We start from the raw sequence: 21,436 nt of genomic DNA, 5'->3' as shown, positions 1-21,436 counted from the left end.
AAGCTAGGTGGTCAATCAATGGGGACCTGGAGAGCTGCATGTTCGAGACTGCTGGAAAGGTTTGACACTCCAAGTGTGCAAATCTGCACCAACTCAACCCTAAAAAAAACCTCACTTAACCTCCCCTATAGTGGTAGCTTGTTATCCACTGAAGAACTAACAGGCTGAACAAAAATCTAACATGGGAGACAGGAGCTACTAGTTACGAGAATTCTAGCATTGTTGGCTGCATGACTTCGCATAAAATAGATGCATTGCCACCATCCTTCTGGCCAGAACATGGACACATCATAACAGACCAAATTGTGGTTTCACCAGTTTGCAGAAAATGCAAAGCTTCAAGATGGTGCATACTTTTCTCCTGTATATTACCCAACCATGCCACAATGCAATAGCACATAAAACATAATGCTCAAAGTCCCCGTGAGAATGAAGAAATATATAGAAGGAGTGATTATTAACTAGAGTTGAATGAAGAATTAGACAACCAACATCTTTCCTCATTCTTTCAATTGCCAGGAACAAAGAAAACAAAAGGCGGGAAAATGCTACAATGTTGAAGACAGTCTGCAGCACTGCAGTGCCAAAGTACTTGGCAATTCTAGTTGCCAAATCAAAATTGTAACAAATTATTCCTTACAGCTGCCTTTTAGCTATTGTTGAAATAGCCAATTTGCATACTGGCCACTGTACAAGCAAAATGTGTGCTCTCTCATCCTGGTGAACTGTAACAAGAGAACATAAGGATATAGATTCTGATAACTAGTCGACTACCATTATTAATAGGTTTGCTTTATTTTGCTTGCTAACAGATTTTTGAATAGCTTCTGGCAATATTGAAGAAAATTTGAAATCATACCTTGATAAAGCATATTGGTGTATGCGACTAACTGGTGCGTATTTTCACGTAGTAAGACATTATAGTGCAAAGTATCACGCCAGGTGCACGAGGTCCCTAACACCACAGGAATATTAGGCATTAGCCTGACACTTCACAAACAGCTCTAATTGAACAAGGAGTTCACCACCGAATATTTATGCCTGGATGGTCAGCCAGCTTTAAATTGATAGCATTATGTGGTGAATTGTCATGAATTCAAAATGTGGTCTCTGCTAACCACTTTGGTCTTTGGGAATTGTTAGATTGCGTAATAAATGGAGTAGCACATGGTTGAAGTTTGGACAAAATTGCAGGATGGGTCGTGTTAGATCCTCCAACTAGCTGTTTCAATCACTAGCTGTAAATTGGAATTGCATTTAACTTTTTTTGTACATCAAGCATGTTTGAAAATGTAATTCAGAAAGGTGGGTGGGATAACGCAGGATTCTGCAAGCATTGTAAAATTCCTGAAAGAAACAAACATTCAGGAGGAATAATAGAGAACACAACTAATGTATGAAATACCAATAAAAAGTGAAGGATTTGTTCTTGAATTCAGACAACTGGTGAATACTGCCAATCGATGCAAGAGAAAAGGAATTAGGCATGCTTCCAACAAGGTTGTAAATGCAGCACACAAGTGCAGCAAGACTAAATGACCAATGGCACTCCTGCATGGCACCAAACTCAGTGACTGCATATGGGTAATTTCCATTAGTAAGAAACAGGAGGAGTAGGCCATTCAGCCTTTAGGCCTGCTCCACTATTCAATAAGATCAAAAAGCTATCAATCTCTGTCTTCAATATACTCAACTAGTAAGGATTCATTACTTTCTGGGTTGGTGGATTCCAAAGATCCACAGTTTTTTGAGTAAAGAAACATCTCTTTCATCTTAGTCCTAAATGACCAATCACTTATTCTCAGACTGTGGCCACTAGTTCTAGACTCTCTGAGTGAGGGAAAACATCCTCCCAGCAAATATCTTACAAAATTCTTAAGAGACTTGATGTGTTTCGTTGAAATCACCTTCCATTCTTCTAAAATCTAAGGAATATAAGCCTTATACGCGATCTTGCCTTATAGGACATGATATGTACCCCAATAAAAGGAAAAAATGCAACATACAGACATTTCACAGTGAAACATAAAGCTAGATTGGAATTGAGAGATGGAGCAGGAGAGGTTGTCATGCTCATCTGGATAGAAAATGAGTTTGACTCCATCGTTAGTGTGCAGGTTCGCTCTTTAATTTCTCAGTTCCTCTTCTGTTTGCCCTTTAACCTCTACATGTACAATACATGAAAAAGAAACATCTGGAGTATCGCCAGAATAATCTTACTTTGGGAGAGATTTCCATATAAATGCTTATAAATTCCACCTTCTCTTCACTTCAATCCAGACTTCACTAAACTCAACTTGTTCAGCAGCTTCCTTTACTTCTTTCTGGCAAACCCTTCAATGACGTTTCCAGCATCACCCGCTCCTCAAAATCCTCCTCACTAAGTATCTAACCTCTCCAACCAGCAGCTTAACTCCAAATAACATAATTTTTTCTGAAGTCCTGAAATGTGTTATTGTCTTGCTACTGAGCTCCCACTACACCCTGCTAAATCAGGCTTCCCACCCAAAGTACTGAAACTACACTAGCTAAAGTCTCAAATAACAGCATATTTTACTGCAGCTCACTATTTCATCTCAGCATCGTCAGTACCTTTGACACCAATTCTTCCTCAAACTTCTCTCCTCCACAGTCCATATCCTTCAGGTATATGTTTGTATGCGCAGCCTCTGCTCCACCAACATTTAATTGCTCCTGAACTTTACTCCATTCCAACGCTGGCAGTTGCTCTTTTAGCCACATGTCCACTCTCTCTGGAACATCTTTCTCAACATGTTCACCTGGTCATTTGTTGCTTTGCAAACTTCCAGAAAATGCCTCTCTGACTGAGATTTTGTCCCCAAAATGCCTCTTGATTCTTTTCCCCATGCTTAGTGTCCATTATCCACCACTCAGTAAAGTCTGTATATTGCAGAGGGTATGGGGTGGGTAGTGGGCACTATAGAAATGCAAGTTGCTGTCATCAAACCAAAGGGGCTGGGCTTTCAATGTATTTGCACCAAACACCTCATTAGAAAAAAATTCCAAAGACACTGTACTAACTCACTGAAATATCAATAAGAAGCCTAATCCTATTACCACTTAGGCTAACGGGCACAAGGACGGAAACATGCCAGACAAAACTTTAAAATAGGTTTATTGCAGAATTTTTCAATTTTTCTTTTAAAACTTAAAAGGTTTGAGGGATTTTGTTGGAACACTTTTTTTTAAACAAAACATACGTTGAGATGACAAGTTGTTTTACTTGCCCATATACCCCCTCTGTTGAGCATTCAGGGCTGAATTGCATTTTCTACTTGCAAACTACTGTTACTGTTACACTGCATATTTGGATCAACCAAAATGTTTTTAAAAATTTCTTTCATGGTGTGTGGGCATTGCTGGCATTTGTTGCCCTTCCCTTGAACTGAGTGGAAATAGGCCATTTCAGAGGGCAGTTAAGACTCAACCACACTGCTGAAGATCTGGAGTCACATGGAGGCCAGACCAGGTAAGGATGGCAGATTTAGTTCCCTAAAGGACATTAGTGAACCAGATGGGTTTTTATGACAATCCATGATAGTTTCATGGTCACCATTACTGAAACTAGTTTTCAATTCCAGACCTTATTAACTGAATTTAAATTCCACCAGCTGCTATGGTGGGATTTGAACACGTGTTCCCAGAGCATTAGCCTGGGTCTCTGGATTACTAGTCATAACCACGACGCCACTGTCTCCCCACCCCACCGCCTCAAGACTTGACATTAACCACACATTGCTTTTTAGTGTTGTCTGTAAACTGTAGGTTAAGGAATTCCATAAAATATAGCATTCTAGACAACTGTGTTACAATAGAGTGCGTACAGATTGCTGCCCACATTTCTTTATATTTGAATTACATGCACTCAGCTGGATGGCAATAATAGCACTGTGGACAAGCTGCATTGGCCCATTCCCAAATATCTCAGTTTCTGACCAAGGAATATCATTAAAGGCCTAGTAGGAGTTGTGAGAGAATTTTAAAGAAAAAATTAGGGCATTTGAACCACTATAAAAGGCTATTTCCATAGCTATAAAATGAATTAAACCCTCTAGTTGCGTTTAATTAGAAACAGCATTGCACAATATAAAAACTTACTCTGATTTTATGTTAAAACACAACACATAATTCAATTATTCAGACTTCACGAACAGCCTCCTTGTTTTCATCAAATAAACACTGAGCATGCAGCCTCCAATAATGTAGTCAAAAAGAAAATAAATTAAAAGCAATCTGCACAAGGGCTTCCAGAAATTAAACTGAATATCTGCCCCATTAAACAGTAGTGAATTAAAAAGTGATATGATTTTCCAAAGTTACTACGTGTCACAGATTAGGTGAAGGTCACACTTCTGAGGGATGATTTTGGTTGCATGTTCCAAAATATTCTGAACAAATATGGTTTTAAAGAAAAAGTGGCAGAACAGGTAATTTATTTCTGCTTCTCTGTCAAAAAATATGTAGCTTTCTCTTTCAAACAGAAAAAGGTTCACTTTATGTGGGCAGTGCAGATTCATTGAACATGAATGCTAAGAGAACTAGAGTGAGACACAAAGTATGTTCAATCACTACTCCATTCAATTATAAAGCCAATCTGCATTGGATTGAAAAGTGCTGACTGGGAATTGCAGTGTCCCCTCTGAAAAGAACTGGGAAAGGGGAATAATTAGATGCATCAGTAGCCATTATTGAATGATTATTGGGGGCTCCTGGGAGCCTGCAGTAGGGAGCAAAACCAGCAGTCAGAGCAAGCCAGCACTGGTTCCTGGTGCTCTAATTCCTCAAGTTTAGGGTTCTCATCCTTATGTTTAAAGCCCCCTGAGACCTTGTCTCTCCCTACCTTTGTAAACTCATCCAGTAGAGTAACCACCCTAAATTGTCCATTCTCTTCTCGTCCCCATCATTAGCAGCCTTGGCTTCAGCCATTAAGGTCCCCTATTCTGGAACTGTCTTCTTAAATCTCTCCTTCTTGCTCCATCTTTAAAACTTTTCTTAATTCCTATCCCTTCAACGAATCACTCAGTCACTTTTCCTGAAGTCCCTTTTGTTAACATGTTTTCCACATTAAAATTGCTAACTAAATGCAAGTTATTGCTATAGCTCTTTTCAACAAGAGACCAATCACTAACATCAGAGCACTGAGTTATGAGAAAGGAATTGGGTTTTCTAGTCTCCGGTTAAAGAAAAGAAAAATTACGAACCTTAAGGGTACAAAATTGCTAGACAAAAAAAAACATACCACGGCTCATCTTCAACTATTCTGGTAGATACTGACAACTTCAATGGCATTATTCTCTAATCATGCCAATCAGGAGGGAGAAAAGAACAGGGGATTATACTGATGCAGTCAGACAAGATGAAGCATAAATGCTGGCATGAATTGGTTGGGACAAATGGCCTATTTCTGTGCTGTATACACTGTGAAAATCTATGTCTGAGTCATAAACTTCAGGAGGGGAGAAAATATTATCGAGAAAAAATTAGAATAGAAATAATCTTCAAAGGAGCAGTTGTTTCTAATGTAACGTTTTGTTTGCCACAATGTCATATTTGCTCAGCAATATAAATTTTCTGCAGATCTAGAAATTCTGTAGTTTATACTAACCCGGTGAACCATACTCATGTCTGGGTAAACGGCAGATTTTAGGCATCACTTCCATTAAAGTCTTCACGTACTGCAAAATGGTCCCTTGTAGCTGAAGTTGAATAGGGAGGATTCTGTTAATACAACAGCAGCAATGCATTTTTATAAATTGTGAACATGTGATTTATTCATTAGGCCTTGCCTATTATGCACAACAGATCAAGATTCTCTGAAGAGTTGCTTCGTTTTTGTCTCCACGCTTAAATTTCCATCTCTTGTCTGAATAGAAATTTGAGGACTCAGCATAGCTTTTCAAATGCAAACATTTTCTCTTTGCCTCAAAATTCTCTCTCTCTCTAATTTAGATGCTTGATGTTGTTACACCAGGTTACCAAGAAACAAAAGAAAAACATGCTTATGAATTCAATTTTTATAGGGTCTGCAAGTGGGAAATCTGTAATAACTTACAAATGATCATTTCAGAAATTGTAACATTCACTTTGACAATAAAAGTTTACATTCTGATATTTTCGATGCATTAATATTCTAATGTCCCAAATTAACATTTGCTACTCAGATCAATATAGATAGGAATGAGGATTTATAACAATCTAAACATGCAACTGACTCTTCAGGCAAAACTGTGCAACTGGGGCCTTAGGATGAACCAGTTCCTAGAACTACATATTAGTGGCTGTCACAAAATCATAAATGCTTTACACAGGAGGTCATCACTTGGCTCATCAGCTCCACACCAAGGTGTCACTCTCACCTAACTGCACTACTCTGCTCAATTCACATATTCCCTTTATTTTTTTGTTTTTCAACCAATATTTAACTCCTTTCAAAATCAGGTCACATTGTAGAGGTGGGGAAGAGGAAGTTGTGTGTAATGGAATTTAGTGGAATGCAGAATCCAGTGACCCTTACCAAATTTGTTCTCTCCTTGGCTTTGGAATAAAATATCAAATGTGATTATTTGCAACTCAGTAAAGGGTTGCTAGGTTCTGATCTGAATTGGTTGAATTCTGTTCTGGCCCCAGAAGCAGCCTAATTTTTATTGTGCTCTGTTCTTTACATGGTCTTGGTGCAGATAGATTTTTGAATCTTGTCCTTGTCAGAATGATTTTTAAAAATTTCACACCTAGTCAGTGTTGCCAATATTGAGCGTAATGTAATTGCCATCACATTACAATTTGAAAATTGTTCATGTACTGGATATTGGCCCAAATCTTCCAATCAGCATCGAAAACCTTGCATCTGACCCTGGTCAAACAAAAAAACTACCCACTCACCTCGATACAATTAAAAAGGCCAGACTTCCAATCCACGATGCAGAAGAACTCCGAGCTCAGAAATCCACGCGGAGCAGCAGCAAAGATCAGCGCAGAAGTCACACCCCTTTTTTAAGGCACTAACTGCCTAAGGCAAGTTTAAATGTCCAGTGTGGATGAATGTTAGTGGATGGATGAATGAGTTAATGGGTAGGGTGGCAGTTCGGGGGGTAGTCGTGTCGGGAGGGGCTGTCAGATCAGGTCGGTGAGGTAGCTGGGTGGGGGTTTCTAGTCAGGTCTGGTTTGGTGGGGGGGGTAGTCAGGTGGTGGAGGCTAGTTATGTTGGGGGGTTTAGTAGGGTCAGGGGTAGTGGGGGGGAAAAGAGAGTCTGGGGGTCAGGGGGTGGACATTGAGAGCGATTGGGGGGAGGGCCCTGGACAGCAGGGAAATTGCCCATCGGAAGTTCAAACTTCCTGGGCAATTCCCATGGTGTCAGCACATAGGGACTTCCACAAGGTCCCGATATGCACCTTGGGTTATACGTTAGATCTTTGACCATCCGGAGACCAGAAGATTTGGGACAAAAAACTGTGGATGCTGGAAATCCAAAACAAAAACAGAATTGCCTGGAAAAACTCAGCAGATCTGGCAGCATCGGCGGAGAAGAAAAGAGTTGATGTTTCGAGTCCTCATGACCCTTCATGAGGTCATGAGGACTCGAAACGTCAACTCTTTTCTTCTCCGCCGATGCTGCCAGACCTGCTGAGAAGATTTGGGATGTTTTCTTTCTTTTACTGTTCAGGTTTGCATAGATTCACCTTTATTTTGGTAGGGATGAAGCCTAAGTAAACATTTCAAAAACGGTGACAAATTGTGATCTGTTGTGGTTTTATGATAATTCACCGCCACCTTCGGAGAAAAAGCTTTATAATTCATCAGAAAGGAGAGAAAAGAGATGAAACGCACTTAACTAAACAAAACACATCACAGACTGAAACCTGTAATGATTTCGCCAGATCTCTTTTAGCTTATTAAAGATTATTTCTTACAGTAAATGCATTTGAAGATTGAACAATTGTAAAAGGCTTGAATAGTAACAGTCCAATTTTACAAACATACTTACAAGGCTCTTAACAACTTTCAGCAGTTCCTCCATTACCACAGCAATTCCTTGATAACCCAGAAGCTTGCAAATCGCTCGAAAATGAGGAGGGCCTACAAAATTTTTGTAGTTGCTATAAATGCTGCTGTATGCCAAGTTCAGAGCCTATAAGTAAATAAATGAAAGTTGATAAATGGAGCTCTCTTTGTAAATATTACCAGTAACCATGGTGTAATGGTAAGTCTACTGGACTTGTAATCCAAGCTAATACCCCAGAGGCACAGGTTCAAATTCCATCACAGCAGCTGATTAAAAATCCATGTGGTTCACTAATGTTCTTGAGGGAAGGAAATCTGCTATCCTTACCTGGTGTGGCCTACATGTGACTCCAGAACCACAGCAAGGTGGTTGACTCTTAAGTGCCTCCCTGAAACAGCCTAGTAAGCCACTCAGTTCAAAGGCAATTAGGGATAGGCAACAAATTCTGGCCTTGCCAGCAACTCTCACATCCCATGAAGTAATAACTAACACAATAAACAATCATGGACATATCATTTCAATTAAAGAAAGAACATGTAATTAAGGAAGAGAGATGACGGGGAGGAAAAGGAAATAAAATAGAAGTGGTGCAACATTTTATCTTTTGGGAAGTCCCAATAAGTTCTGCATCGAATGAATTACCTATTGAAAATGCCATCACTTTTGTGCAAGCAATCATACAGATTCAAAAGCATTTCCAAATAGTTAATTTTTCAAACAAACATAAGCTACATGAAGATGGGGTGCAGTACTAGTTTAACAGATTAAATTAGGAGATACAACTTTAAACACAGGCCAGGTCAATGGGAATAAACATGTTAATTCAACTGGGTGCAAAGGTCAATGTAAAATGATCTGGTGTAGTTAGGTCAAATTCACAGTATCCAAAGGCCAAAAAAGCCATGACTTCATAATCAATTGGCAACCTCTGTCTGAGAAGCAAGGATGGCTGCTGTAGAAATAAAATAAAATTGGAATCGTACTGTGCTGTCAGCTTGGCTTAGTGGTAGCACCTTCATCCCCTAATCAAAAATTCATGGGCTAAAGCCTGACTCCAGTGAACTGAGTACATTATCTAGGCTGACAATTCAGTGGACTATTCAGGGAATAGTGCACTGCCGAGAGCACTGTCTTCCAAATGAGTCATTAAACCACTGGCGGGATGGTTCAGGGGCACTTAAAAAATCCGAACGCATAAAAAGCAGGTGATATCTCTTGGTGCCCAGGCTGGCACTTATCCTTCAACCAAATACTACCAGAAGGAAGGATCAACTTTATTTAATTGCTCACACTCAACAGCCTCTGTTCTCAGATACTTTATGCCAACATAACTTCAAGAGATACAACTTCTGGTTCAGATACCTGAAGGATGGTCCCAGGATGCAGTGTGCAGTTCTGGTCACCTAACTACAGGAAGGATATCAGTAAGATTGAGGGAGTGCAGAGAAGATTTACTAGGATGTTACCGGGTGCTAAGGAGTTGAGTTACAGGGAAAGATTAAGCAGGTTAGGACTTTATTCCTTGGAGCGTAGAAGAACGAGGGGAGATATGATAGAAGTTTACAAAATTATGAGAGGTATAGTCAGAGTAAATGCAAGTAGGCTCTTTCCACTTAGATTAGGAGAAATAAACACGAGAGGACATGGCTTTAGGGTGAAAGGGGAAAGGTTTAGGGGGAACATTAGGGGGAACTTCTTCACTCAGAGTGGTGAGAGTGTGGAACGAGCTACCATCTGACGTGGTAAATGTGAGCTCACTCTTAAGTTTTAAGAATAAATTAGATAGATACATGGATGGGAGAGGTCTGGAGGGTTATGGACTAGGTGCAGGTCAATGGGACTAGCGGAATAATATTTCGGCACAGACTAGAAGGGCCAAATGGCCTGTTTCCTGTACTGTAGTGTTCTATGGTTCTATGGTGCCAGTGAATCACCACATTGCATTCGTATGTCAACGTGTTACATAGGCGATGACACCACTAGTGCAAAGCACACGTCCTGGGAGCCACAAGATGATGATTTCTCACTCTTGAAAGATAAAATTAAAGGTCAGGCAGAAGCATTTCTTATTAATCCACCTTTCAACTTCAGAAACAAAGAATAAACTGCAAAAAGATGGCATAAGCAACATAAGCTTTTGACTCGAACTCAAGTTCTGTCGAAGGGTCATGAGGACTCGAAACGTCAACTCTTTTCTTCTCCGCCGATGCTGCCAGACCTGCTGAGTTTTTCCAGGTAATTCTGTTTTTGTTTTATAAGCTTTTGAGGGTATTCAAAATGCAACATCTCTGTCTAACTTGTCATATTTCACTTGAAATTGAGGTTGGCATGGTTTGCTAATCATAAAATTCATGCAATGCTTTTTTAATGCAGATTGCTAATTGCCCACGAATTTAACATATTGTGAAGATTGGAACCCTGTTACGGTCAAAAGAGTTTAACAGAACTTTGTGCTGTATATCCAAAACAAGGATATAACACATCACTGAATCTTCAAGGTTAATTATGCAGAAGAATCAATCCTGACGAGCCAGCAGCTGCTGCCAGCTCACACCATCCTCAGGCTCCCTCGGTCCTGAGAAACGGTGAAGGCTCCTGCCAGGGGCTATAACAATCGCCGCCGGAGCGACAAGCCACCTTCCCCACTGGTCTTCCCAGCCGACCTAGAGAAAGTCACGGCGCACCACTGGCGGAGGAAATGTGCCTGGCAGCAGCCTTGCCCATGCGGGAGGCAGTCCCAAGCAGAGGGGGCGATGGCATGGTGGTATTGTCACTGGACCAGTAAACCAGGAGCCCAGGTTCAAATCCCACCACGGCAAATAGTGGCATTTGAATTCAATAAAAAAAAAAGATCTGGAATTAAAACTCTAATGACGACCATGGAACAACGGTCGATTGTTGCAAAAATCCATCTGGTTCACTAATGCCCTTTAGGGAAGGGAATCTGCTGTCCTTACCGGTATGGCCTACGCATGACTCCACAGCAATGTAGTTGACTCTTAAATGCCCACTGAAATGGCCCAGCAAGCTGCTCAGTTGTAACAACTGCTAAAAAGTCTCAAAAAAGGAATGAAACCAGACAGACCACCTGGCATTGAGCCAGAAACGACAATAATCACAGCCCTGTCCTCCTTACTAACATCTGGGGGTTAGTGCCAAAACTGGAAGAGCTGTCTTACAAACGAGCCAAGCAACAGCCTGACATAGTCATCCTCATGGAATCATACCTTACAGATAATGTCCCAGACATCGCCATCACCAGCCTTGGATATGTCTTGTCCCACGGGCAGGGCTAGCCCAGCAGAGGTGGCAGCACAGTGGTATACAGTCGGGAGTGTGTTGCTCTGGGGGTCCTCAACATCAACTCTGGACCTCATGAAGTCTCATGGCATCAGGTCAAACATGGGCAAGGAAACCTCCTGCCGATTACCAAGCACTGCCCTCCCTCAGCTGATGAATCAGTACTCCTCCATGTTGAACACCACTTGGAGGAAGCACAGAAGGTGGCAAGGGCGCAGAAGGTACTCTAGGAGGGGGACTTCAATGTCCATCACCGAGAGTAGCTCAGTAGCACCAATATTGACAGAACTGTCAGAGTTTGAAATGACATAGATGCTTGATGGGGTCTGCAGCAGGTGGTGAGGGAACCAACAAGATGGAAAAACATACTTGACATCATCCTCACCAACCTGCCTGCCACAGGTGCAACTGTCCATGACAGTATTGGTAGAAATGACCACTGCACAATTGTTGTGGAAACAATGTCCTGCCTTCACATTGAGGATGCCCTCCATTGTGTTGTGTGCCACTACCACTGTGCTAACTGGGATAGGTTTCAAACAGATCTAGCAACTCAATACTGGGCATACATGAGGTGCAGTGGACCATCAGAGGCAGCAGAATTGTACTCGAACACAATCTGTAACCTCATGACCTGGCATATCCCTCATTCTACCATTACCATCACACCAGGAGATCAACCCTGGTTCAATGAAGAGGGCAGGAGGGCATGCCACGAGCAGGACCAGGCATAGCCAAAAATGAGGTGTCAACCTGGTGAAGCTATAAGACAGTACTACTTGCATGCCAAACAGCACTGGATGCTGAAAAGTCTATGGGCTTTGGCAATATTCAGCAATAGCACTGAAGGCTTGTGCTCCAGAACTTGCCACGCCTCTAGCTAAGCTGTTCCAATGGAGCTGCAGCACTGGCATCTACGCAGCAGTGTGGAAAATTGCCCAGGTACGCCCTGTACACAAAAAACAGAACAAATCCAACAAATCCAACCCGGCCGATTACTGCCCAATCAGTCTACTCTCAATCATCAGTAAAGTAATGGAAGGGGTGATCAACAGTGCTATCAAGTGGCACTTGCTTAGCAATAACCTGCTCACTGATGCCCTATTTGGGTTCCACCAGGGCCAATCAGCTCCTGACCTCATTACAGCCTTGGTTCAAACATGGACAAAACAGCTAAGCTCCCAAGATGAGGTGAGATTGACTGCCCTTGACATCAAGGCAGCATTTGACAGAGTGTGGTAAGGAGCCCTAGCAAAACTGGAGTCAATGGGAATCAGGGGGAAAACTCTCCGCTGGTTGGAGTAATTCCTAGCATAAAGGAAGATGGTTGTGGTTGTTGGAGGTCAGTCATCTCAGTTCCAGGACATCACTGCAGGAGTTCCTCAGGGTAGTGTCCTGGGCCCAACCATCTTCAACTGCTTCATCAATGACCCTCCTTCCATCATAAGGTCGGGTGTGGGGATGTTCGCTGATGATTGCACAATGTTCAGCACCATTCGTGACTCCTCAGATACTGAAGCAGTCCATGTCCAAATACAGCAAGACCAGGACAATATCCAGCTTGGGTTGACAAATGACAAGTAACATTTGTGCCACACAAATGTCGGGCAATGACCATCTCCTACAAGGGTGAATCCAACCATCGCCCCTTGATGTTCAATGGCATTACCATCACTGAATCCTCCACTATCAACATCCTTGGGGGGGGGGGGGGGTTTAACCGTTGACCAGAAACTGAACTCAACTAACCATATAAATACTATAGCTACAAAAGCAGGTCAGAGGCTAGGAATCATGTGATGAGTAACTCACTTCCTGATTCCCCAAAGCCTGTCTACCATCTACAAGGCACAAGTCAGGAGTGTGATGGAATACTCCTTGTCTTGCCTGGATGAGTGCAGCTCCCACAACACAAGAAGCTTGACACCATCCAGGACAAAGCAGCCTACTTGATTGACACCACATTCACAAACATTCACTCCCTCCACCACTGACATACGGTAACAGTAGTGTGTACCATCTACAAGATGCACTGCAGGAATTCACCAAGGCTCCTTCAACAGCACCTTCCAAACCGATGACCGGTACTATCTAGAAGCCACAGATGGGAACACCTGGAAGTTCCCCTCCAAGTCACTCACCATCCTGACTTTAAAATATAATCGCCATTCCTTCACTGTTGCTGGGTCAAAATCCTGGAACTCCCTGCCTAATAGCACTGTGGGTGTACTTACACCATATGGACTGCAGCGGTTCAAGGCAGCAGCTCACCACCAACTGAAGGGCAATTAGGGATGGGCAATAGATGTTGGCCCAGCAAGCGAAGCCCACATCACATGAATGAATAAAAGAAAAATGGAGGTACAACTTTATTGATTATTAATCTCGAATGCAACATTGATAAACAAACCAACCTGTCAAATATCTCTGCATTACTCATTAATTATACAATATTGATTGAAGGTATAAAACAGAAACTATGAGACATTAGAAAAGGTGAACTCTGTGCCAAGTTTGTAATAGTGGGTTGAAAATAAATGCTGATGGCCTTAAAAAACTGATGTTACAGGCAGCACCAAATTACAGCAGGTATGAGGATGAAACAGACAAGGACATGAAGTAGTTAAACAGAGGAAGACGATGGTAAAAACATTTGGCTGCATTAAATGATTCTGTGCAGCCTTAATATCTAGGTGGTGCTAATCAGAAGAATAGTTACATTTTGTACGAGACCAGAAATATTGTGTGAATGTGAAAAGCTGGACCGTGAACATTGAAGTATCATAGCAACTGGAAACATTTGATTTACACAGCTGCAGATGCAAGCTCCATAGAATAACAAATGAGAGTATATTTCAACTAGCACAAGAGAAAAAAGGTGATGTGGCTGATAACTGAAATGACATCCCGTGGGAGGTAGGGCGGTGGCAGGAGGGCTAGTAACTTTGCTCACTGGGGATTCCTGGAAATATGTCACTGTGGAGTGGGGAACTAGGGCAGTCGGATGGAGAGATGTGCCCAGAATCCTGCAGCATGGGGATGGGGTAATTAAAGAGTCCCAGTGTCTGACAGAAGTGCACTTGGAAAAAGAAGAGGAGCCTGTAATTTGGAGGAGGCTGGCAGTACCAGTGATTTACAGCCCAACTAAAACTTGAGGACAGCTGGAGGAAGAAATAAGTCAGAGTTAGAACAGCACAGGAGGAGGCCATTTGATTTTCTTTTTGCCTCCTTATATCATGATTCTCTGATCTTGTTGTCTTTGCAATTTGTGCAATGCGAATATTAATAAAGCATGCTTAATAAACTGGAACAATTGATGCTGCAGTGTCTAGGCAATTATTGCAGCACCTTTTGATCAATGTCAACAGCAGACATATCTGTTTTCTTGAAAATAGTCTTGAATGCAGGGAAATAACAAAACTCAATTAAACTGATGCACAAATGTGTTTATTTACATCAATGAAGAGGTGATAATCTTCAGAAGCGAGTTCTGCATCCATGAGGATACAGTGCATGTGCTTTATAGCAAACATATCAACTAGCTTCAAAAATCACATCAAATTCTGACTCTTTTGAAACTGTTTCTACAGATTCAATTACTGCTAACAGTGAACACAACTTTTTGGAATGAATTTCGAATGATTGACTTTCAACCAAACGCTTTTTAAAATCAATCACAAGCAGACAGACAATCTAACAGAGTTTTAGTAAGCTGTGCTTACAGCAGTCCTATAATGGAGACTATCAATCCTGGGCCTGATTCACTTCTAATCTTGCATCCACACAATTATTCCAGTAGGGGTGGTCAGATAGCAGTCAACCAAGGAAAGACATGACCAGAGAAGACAAGCTTAAATATATACATGTCAAGGATTGGACCTGAAGACCTCTTGTTCTATTAGGTCATGTCACAGACTCCATGATTTATTGAGAAGAGTTAGATGACATTTTCTTGCCGCATTGATTTTTGGCCATTCTTTTACGTTAACATTTAACATAAAACCTCCTATGTAAACATTTAAGATAGAAATCCTGTCTGTGGGCAATCCCGTAACAATCTACACTTTCACTGGACACTGTAGAGTGAGACTCTGAACTCTCCCAATTCAGTTACCATCTTATATATAACATATTTATAAATACGTATTCATCACCATCCATGAGTAATTTACTCATGAGTTGATGAAAACAAAAGAAGTGCTGGAAATACATAAAGTTCATCAGCATCTGTAAATTACAATGCTTTGGGTAGGTATCCTTCATCAGAACAAGAAGAATTTTCAGTATTTAGTCATGATAAAATTCGAATTCTGAAAATGTCAGAAATACATGTATTATATATAGCCTCTTCAACATAGTAAAATGGCCAGGAGTGGTTATCAAACAAAATTTGACACCAAACCACTGAAGTGGATTGTAGAGATAGGAGGACAGATGAAGAAAAGTTTGGTCAAAAGGGTAAATTTTAAGGAGCATCTTAAAGGAGGTAGAGAGATGTATGGGTATAGGGAAGAACTTCTACAGCCGAGGGCTAACAGTATTTACTTTGTAGGTGCTGACTGTTCTATTTCCAGTATTTATTTCAGATTTTCATCATAAGCAGTTTTCCTTTTTTTTGCATTATGCAACTTTTTCTGATTCTTTTTATTCATTCATGGGACGTGGGCATTATTGCCTTCGAGATGGTGAGCCACTTTCAACTGTGTGGCGTTGGTAAACCTGCCACTCTGTTAAGCAGGGTATTCCAGGATTTTCACCAAGTGAAAATAACAGAATGGTGATTATAGTTCTCAAATCAGGATGGAAATCTGCAAGTGGTGGTGTTACCATGCATCTGTTCATGTTATCCCAGGCTGTAGAGATCAAGGGGTTGGCAGGCGCTGTTGAAGAAGCCTTAATAAATTGTTGCAGCGCATCTTGTGGATTACACACACTGCTGTGATTGCGCGTCAGTGGAGGGAGTAAATGTTTAACATGGTGGATGAGGTGCCAATCAAGCGGGCTGCTTTGCCCTGGACGGTGTCAAGCTTCTTGACTGTTGTTGGCGCTGCACTCATTCAGGCAAGTGGAGAGTATTCCACCACACTCCTGACCTGTGCCTTGTAGATAGTGGATAGGCTTTGGGGAGTCAGAGATGAGTTACTCGCCACAGGATTCCTAGCCTCTGACCTGCTCTTATAGCCGCAGTATTTAGTTTCTGGTCAATGGTAACCCCATCCCCTCCAAGGATATTGATAGTGGGGGATTCAGCGATGGTAATGCCATTGAATGTCAAGGGGTGATGATTAAATTCTCTCGTGTTGGAAATGGTCATTGCCTGGCAATTGTACGGCGTGAATATTACTTGCCACTTGTCAGCCCAAGCCTGGGTATTGTCCAGGTATTGCTGCATTTAGACATGAGCTGCTTCAGTAACTGAGGAGAAGCAAATGGTGCGGAACATTGTACAATCATCAGTGAACATCCCCACTTCTGACATTATGATGGAAGGAAGGTCATTGACCAAGCAGTTAAGATGGTTGGGCCTAGGACACTACCCTGAGGAACTCCTGCAGTGATTCCTGGAACTGAGATGATTGACCCCCAACACAACCACAAAGGGAGGCAATGGCAGAGTGGTATTGTCACTGGACTAGTAATCCAGAAGACCCAGGGTAATGCTCTGGGGGAACCTGGGTTTGAATCCCAAGGCAGGTGGTGGAATTTGAATTCAATAAAAATCTGGAATTAAAAGTCTAATGATGATCATGAAGCCATTGTTGATTGTTGTAAAAACTCTTCTGGATCACTAATGTCCTTTAGGGAAGTAAATCTGCTGCCTCACCTGGCCTGGCCTACATGTGACTCCAGATCCACAGCAATGTAGTTGACTCTTAAATGCCCCCTGATCTAGGGCAACCAGGGAAGGGTAACAAATGCTGGCCTGGCCAGCAACACCCACATCCCATGAATGAATTTAAAAATAACTTTGTGCTGGGTATGACTTCAACCAGTGAAGAGTTTGCCCCGATTCCCATTGACTCCAGTTTTGACAGGGCTCCTCATGCCATACTGGTTCAAATGTTGCCGGGATGGGCAGTCACTCTCACCTTATCTCTGGAGTTCAGCTCTTTTGTCCATGTTTGAACTAAGGCTGTAATGAGATCAGGAGCTGAGTGATCCTGGCAGAACTCAAACTGAGCATTAGCAAGCAGGTTATTGCTAAGAAAGTGCCACTTGATAGCACTGTTGAAAACCGCTTCCATTACTTTACTGATGATCGAGAGTAGACTGACTGGACAGTAATTGGCTGGGTTGGATTTGTTCTGCTTTTTGTGTGCAGCACGTACCTGGGCAATTTTCCACATTGGTAGATGCCAGTGTTGTAATTATACTGGAACAGCTTGGCTTGGGGCATGTCATGAAAAGATTTTTTTTTAAAAATACAGCTCAGATGGGGTCGGAATCTATTTGTACCTTAATTGGATTAAAGCCAGCTAGTCTGGGTGCTTTGTAGTATAGTAGTTTTGAGATGTTAATTAGGTAAACGTAAGAAGGGTAGAAGGTAAAGTGTAAATTTGCATTTGTTAAAAGAAATCATTCAAGACTACGGGTGAAACCTTGCACTTAGCTAGAAGGCGCCAAACAATGTGCTTATTTTTTTTCCCATACTAATAAAATTGGTGGGATGAAAGGATGATATTGTTCGAAGAGGTAAAGTTAAAAGCCTAGTGATAGAATGGAAAATGTACATTCAAAAGGAAAGATATGTATAAAGGAGAAAGGAGATTGTGTGTATGATCATCTCAGTTCCAGGAATCACTGCAGGAGGCCCTCAGGGTAGTGTCCTAGACCCTACCATCTTAGCTGCTTCGACAATGACCTTCCTTCCATCATAATATCAGAAGTGGGGATGTTCGCTGATAATTGCACAATGTTCAGCATCATTTGCAACGACTCAGATACTGAAGCAGTCCATGTCCAAATACCTCCAGAGAGGCATTTTAAGATCCAACAAGTGTGAGAAGCCTCCAGCCTGTAAGTCTCAAGCTGCTGTCTGCAAGGACCCAGAGCTGAAAGAAACTAATTTTGAATGTGACTGTCCAGGGTATGCTCTGCCAGAGGTCTGGTAAATCTATGGGTTTTACTGTTGCCTTAATGGGGGTATAACTGAGATTCAGATTAATTAAGGGGCTTTGTAGATATTGTAGTAATTTTGTAGACATATCAATGTATTTACAATCTTTCTTGTATTAATAAATGTTTAATTTAGTTTTATAAAAAACCTCTTGAGACTCGGTGGTCTTATTACAACTGAATTCAAAGCCTGTATCTTGAAACATACAGACTGCAAAAATGGGTTATGACAGTTGTTTCAAGTTTCCCTCTGGGATTTGAACAACTCAGCCTTTACCATCTGCTGTGTCAGAATAGGGCGCAACAAGCTCAGGAGCCCCAGTCCTCAGCACTATTGCTGGAATTTGTCAGGGCACATAGCCTTTGCAGTATCCAGTGCCTTCAGCCATTTTTTGATAGACTGGGGAGTGATTCTAATTGGCTAAAGACTGGAATCTGTGAGAATCTGGCATGTGGGAAGCTCCAGAGGAGGCAGAGATATATCATCCACTCTGTGCTTCTGGCTGAAGATTGTTTCAAATACTTCAGCCTTATCTTTTGCATTGTGCTGAGCTCCATTATCATTGGGGATAGTGATATTTGTGGAGCCTCCTCCTACAGTGAGTTGTTTAATCGTCCTCCACCATTCACGACTGGATGTAGCAGGACCGTAGAGCTTAGATCTAATCCACTGGTTGTGCAGTTGCTTAGCTCTGTTCAATGCATGCTGTTTACACTGTTTAGCCCGCAAGTAGCCCTGAGTTGTAACTTCATCAGGTTGACACCTCATTTTTATGTATGCCTGATGCTGCTCCTGGCATGCCCTCCTACACTCTTCACTTAACCAGTGTTGATACCCTGGCTTGGTGATAATGGTAGAGTGGGGAATATGCTGGGCTATGAAGTTCAGGTTGTGGTTGAGTACAATTCTGTTGCTGCTGATGGACCACAGCGCCACATGGATGCCCAGTCTTTGTTGCTAGATCTGTTCAAGATCTATCCCATTTAGCACAGGGGTAGTGCCACACTACATGATGGAGGGTATCCTCAAAATGAAGACGGCACTTTATCTCCACAAGGGCTGTGCGATGGTCATTCCCAATGATACCGTCATGGACAGATGCATCTCGGCAGGCAGATTGATGAGGACGAGGTCAACTGTGTTTTTCCTTCACCACCAACCGCAGACCCAGTCTAGCAATTATGTCCTGGGATATTGTCGTCACCATCCCTGGGTATGTCCTATCCCAACGGCCGACAAATCTAGCAGAGGTAGTGGCATACGGTTGGGAAGAAGTTGCCCTGGGAGACCTCAACATTGACTCTGGACCACATGAAGTATCATGTCAAATACGAGCAAAGAAATCTGATTACCACCTACCATGGCCCCCTCAGCTGATGACTCAGTACTCCATGTTGAACACCAATTGGAAGAAGCACTAAGGGGTGGCAAGGGCACAGAACGTACTCTTGCTTGGGGACTTCAATGACCATCACCAAGTAGTGCCATGACTAACCGGGCTGGCCAAGCCCTGAAGGTCACAACTGCTAGATTTGGTCCTTGGCAGGTGGTGAAGGAAAAACCTACATAGGAACAGGAGAAGGCCATTCAGCCTGTTGAATCTGCTCCACCATTCAATACGGTCATGGCTGATCGAACACTTCAATGCCTTTTACCCACACTATTCACATAACCGTTCACATTATTATTCATCAAAATCTATCAATTGCTACTAAATGACTGAGCTTCCATGGACCTCTGGGGTAGAGAATTCCAAAGGATCACAACCCTCGGAGTAAAGAAATTTCTCCTCCTCTCGGTCCTGAGTGGCTTCCCCTTTATTTTGAAATTGTATCCCCTGGTTCTAGACTCCGCAACCAGGGGAAACATCTTACCTGCATCTACTCTGTCTATTCCTTTAAGTATTTTGCAGGTTTCAATGAGATCACCTCTCATTCTTCGAAACTCTAGAGAATATAGGCCCAGTTTCCCCAATCTCTCTTCATAAGGCAGTCCCGCCATCCCTGGAATAAGTCTGGTGAACCTTTGTTGCACTCCCTCTATGGCAATAATATCCTTTCTGAGGTAAGGGGGCCAAATTGCACACAATACTCCAGGAGCAGTCTAACCAAACTTCTATACAACTGAAGCAAGACTTCATTACTGGTGTACTCAAATCCTCTTGCGATAAAGGCTAACATTCCATTAGCCTTCCTAATTACCTGCTGCACCTGCATGTTAGATTTCATTGACTTATGGACAAGGACACCCAGGTCCCTTTGTACATCTACACTTTCTAATCTCTTGCCATTTAGGAAATATTCTGCACATCTGTTCCTTCTACCAAAGTAGATAACCTCACATTTTTCCACATTATATTCCATCTGCCATGTTCATGCCCACTCACTAAGTCTGTCCAAATCCTCTTGTAGCCGCTTTACATCTTCCTCACAACACACATTCCCGTACAGCTTTGTATCATTTGCGAACTTAGAAATATTACATTTGGTCCCCACATCCAAATCATTGATATATATTGTGAACAGCTGGGGCCCAAGTACTGATCCTTGCAGTACTCCACTAGTCACAGCCTGCCAACATGAGAATGAGACATTTATTGCACTCTGTTTTCTGCCTGTTAGCCAATCCTTAATCCATGCCAGTATATTGCCTCCTATCCCAATTGCTTTTAGTTTGCTAATCAACCACCTGTGGGGGACTTTATCAGAGGCCTTCTGAAAATCAAACTATACGACGTCCATTGACTCTCCTTTATCAATTTTGTTAGCAACATTCGCAAAAAAGCTCCAAGTTTGTCAAACATGATTTCCCATTCGCAATTCCACGCTGACTATGCCCAATCGGATCATGATTGTTCATGTATCCATTTATCATATCTTTTATAATAGATTCTAGCGTTTTCCTACTACTGATGTAAGGCTAACATGTCTGCAGTTCCCAGTTTTCTCTCTCCCTCCCTTCTTAAATGGTGGGGTGACATTTGCTACTTTCCAATCTTT

At 42.0% G+C, this 21,436-nt stretch overlaps 1 protein-coding gene across 3 annotated transcripts in view; it reads right to left on the bottom strand.

The window, feature by feature from the left end:
• The window catches only part of cyfip1 (cytoplasmic FMR1 interacting protein 1), a 229,254-nt gene that overhangs the window by 28,526 nt on the left and 179,292 nt on the right, over positions 1–21,436 (bottom strand). For all 3 annotated transcript variants that reach the window (XM_041198917.1, XM_041198916.1, XM_041198915.1), the window contains exons 24-25: positions 8,003–8,146; positions 5,627–5,717 (exon numbers count right to left, since the gene is read on the bottom strand). In XM_041198917.1, the coding sequence (XP_041054851.1) occupies positions 5,627–5,717; positions 8,003–8,146 (235 nt within the window). The remainder of the gene's footprint in view (positions 1–5,626; positions 5,718–8,002; positions 8,147–21,436) is intronic.

Source organism: Carcharodon carcharias, chromosome 11 (assembly GCF_017639515.1).
Source record: "Carcharodon carcharias isolate sCarCar2 chromosome 11, sCarCar2.pri, whole genome shotgun sequence".
Taxonomy (NCBI): domain Eukaryota; kingdom Metazoa; phylum Chordata; class Chondrichthyes; order Lamniformes; family Lamnidae; genus Carcharodon; species Carcharodon carcharias.
The sequence above is the reverse complement of the archived record's forward strand: the minus strand, read 5'-3'. Positions and strand labels throughout refer to the sequence as shown.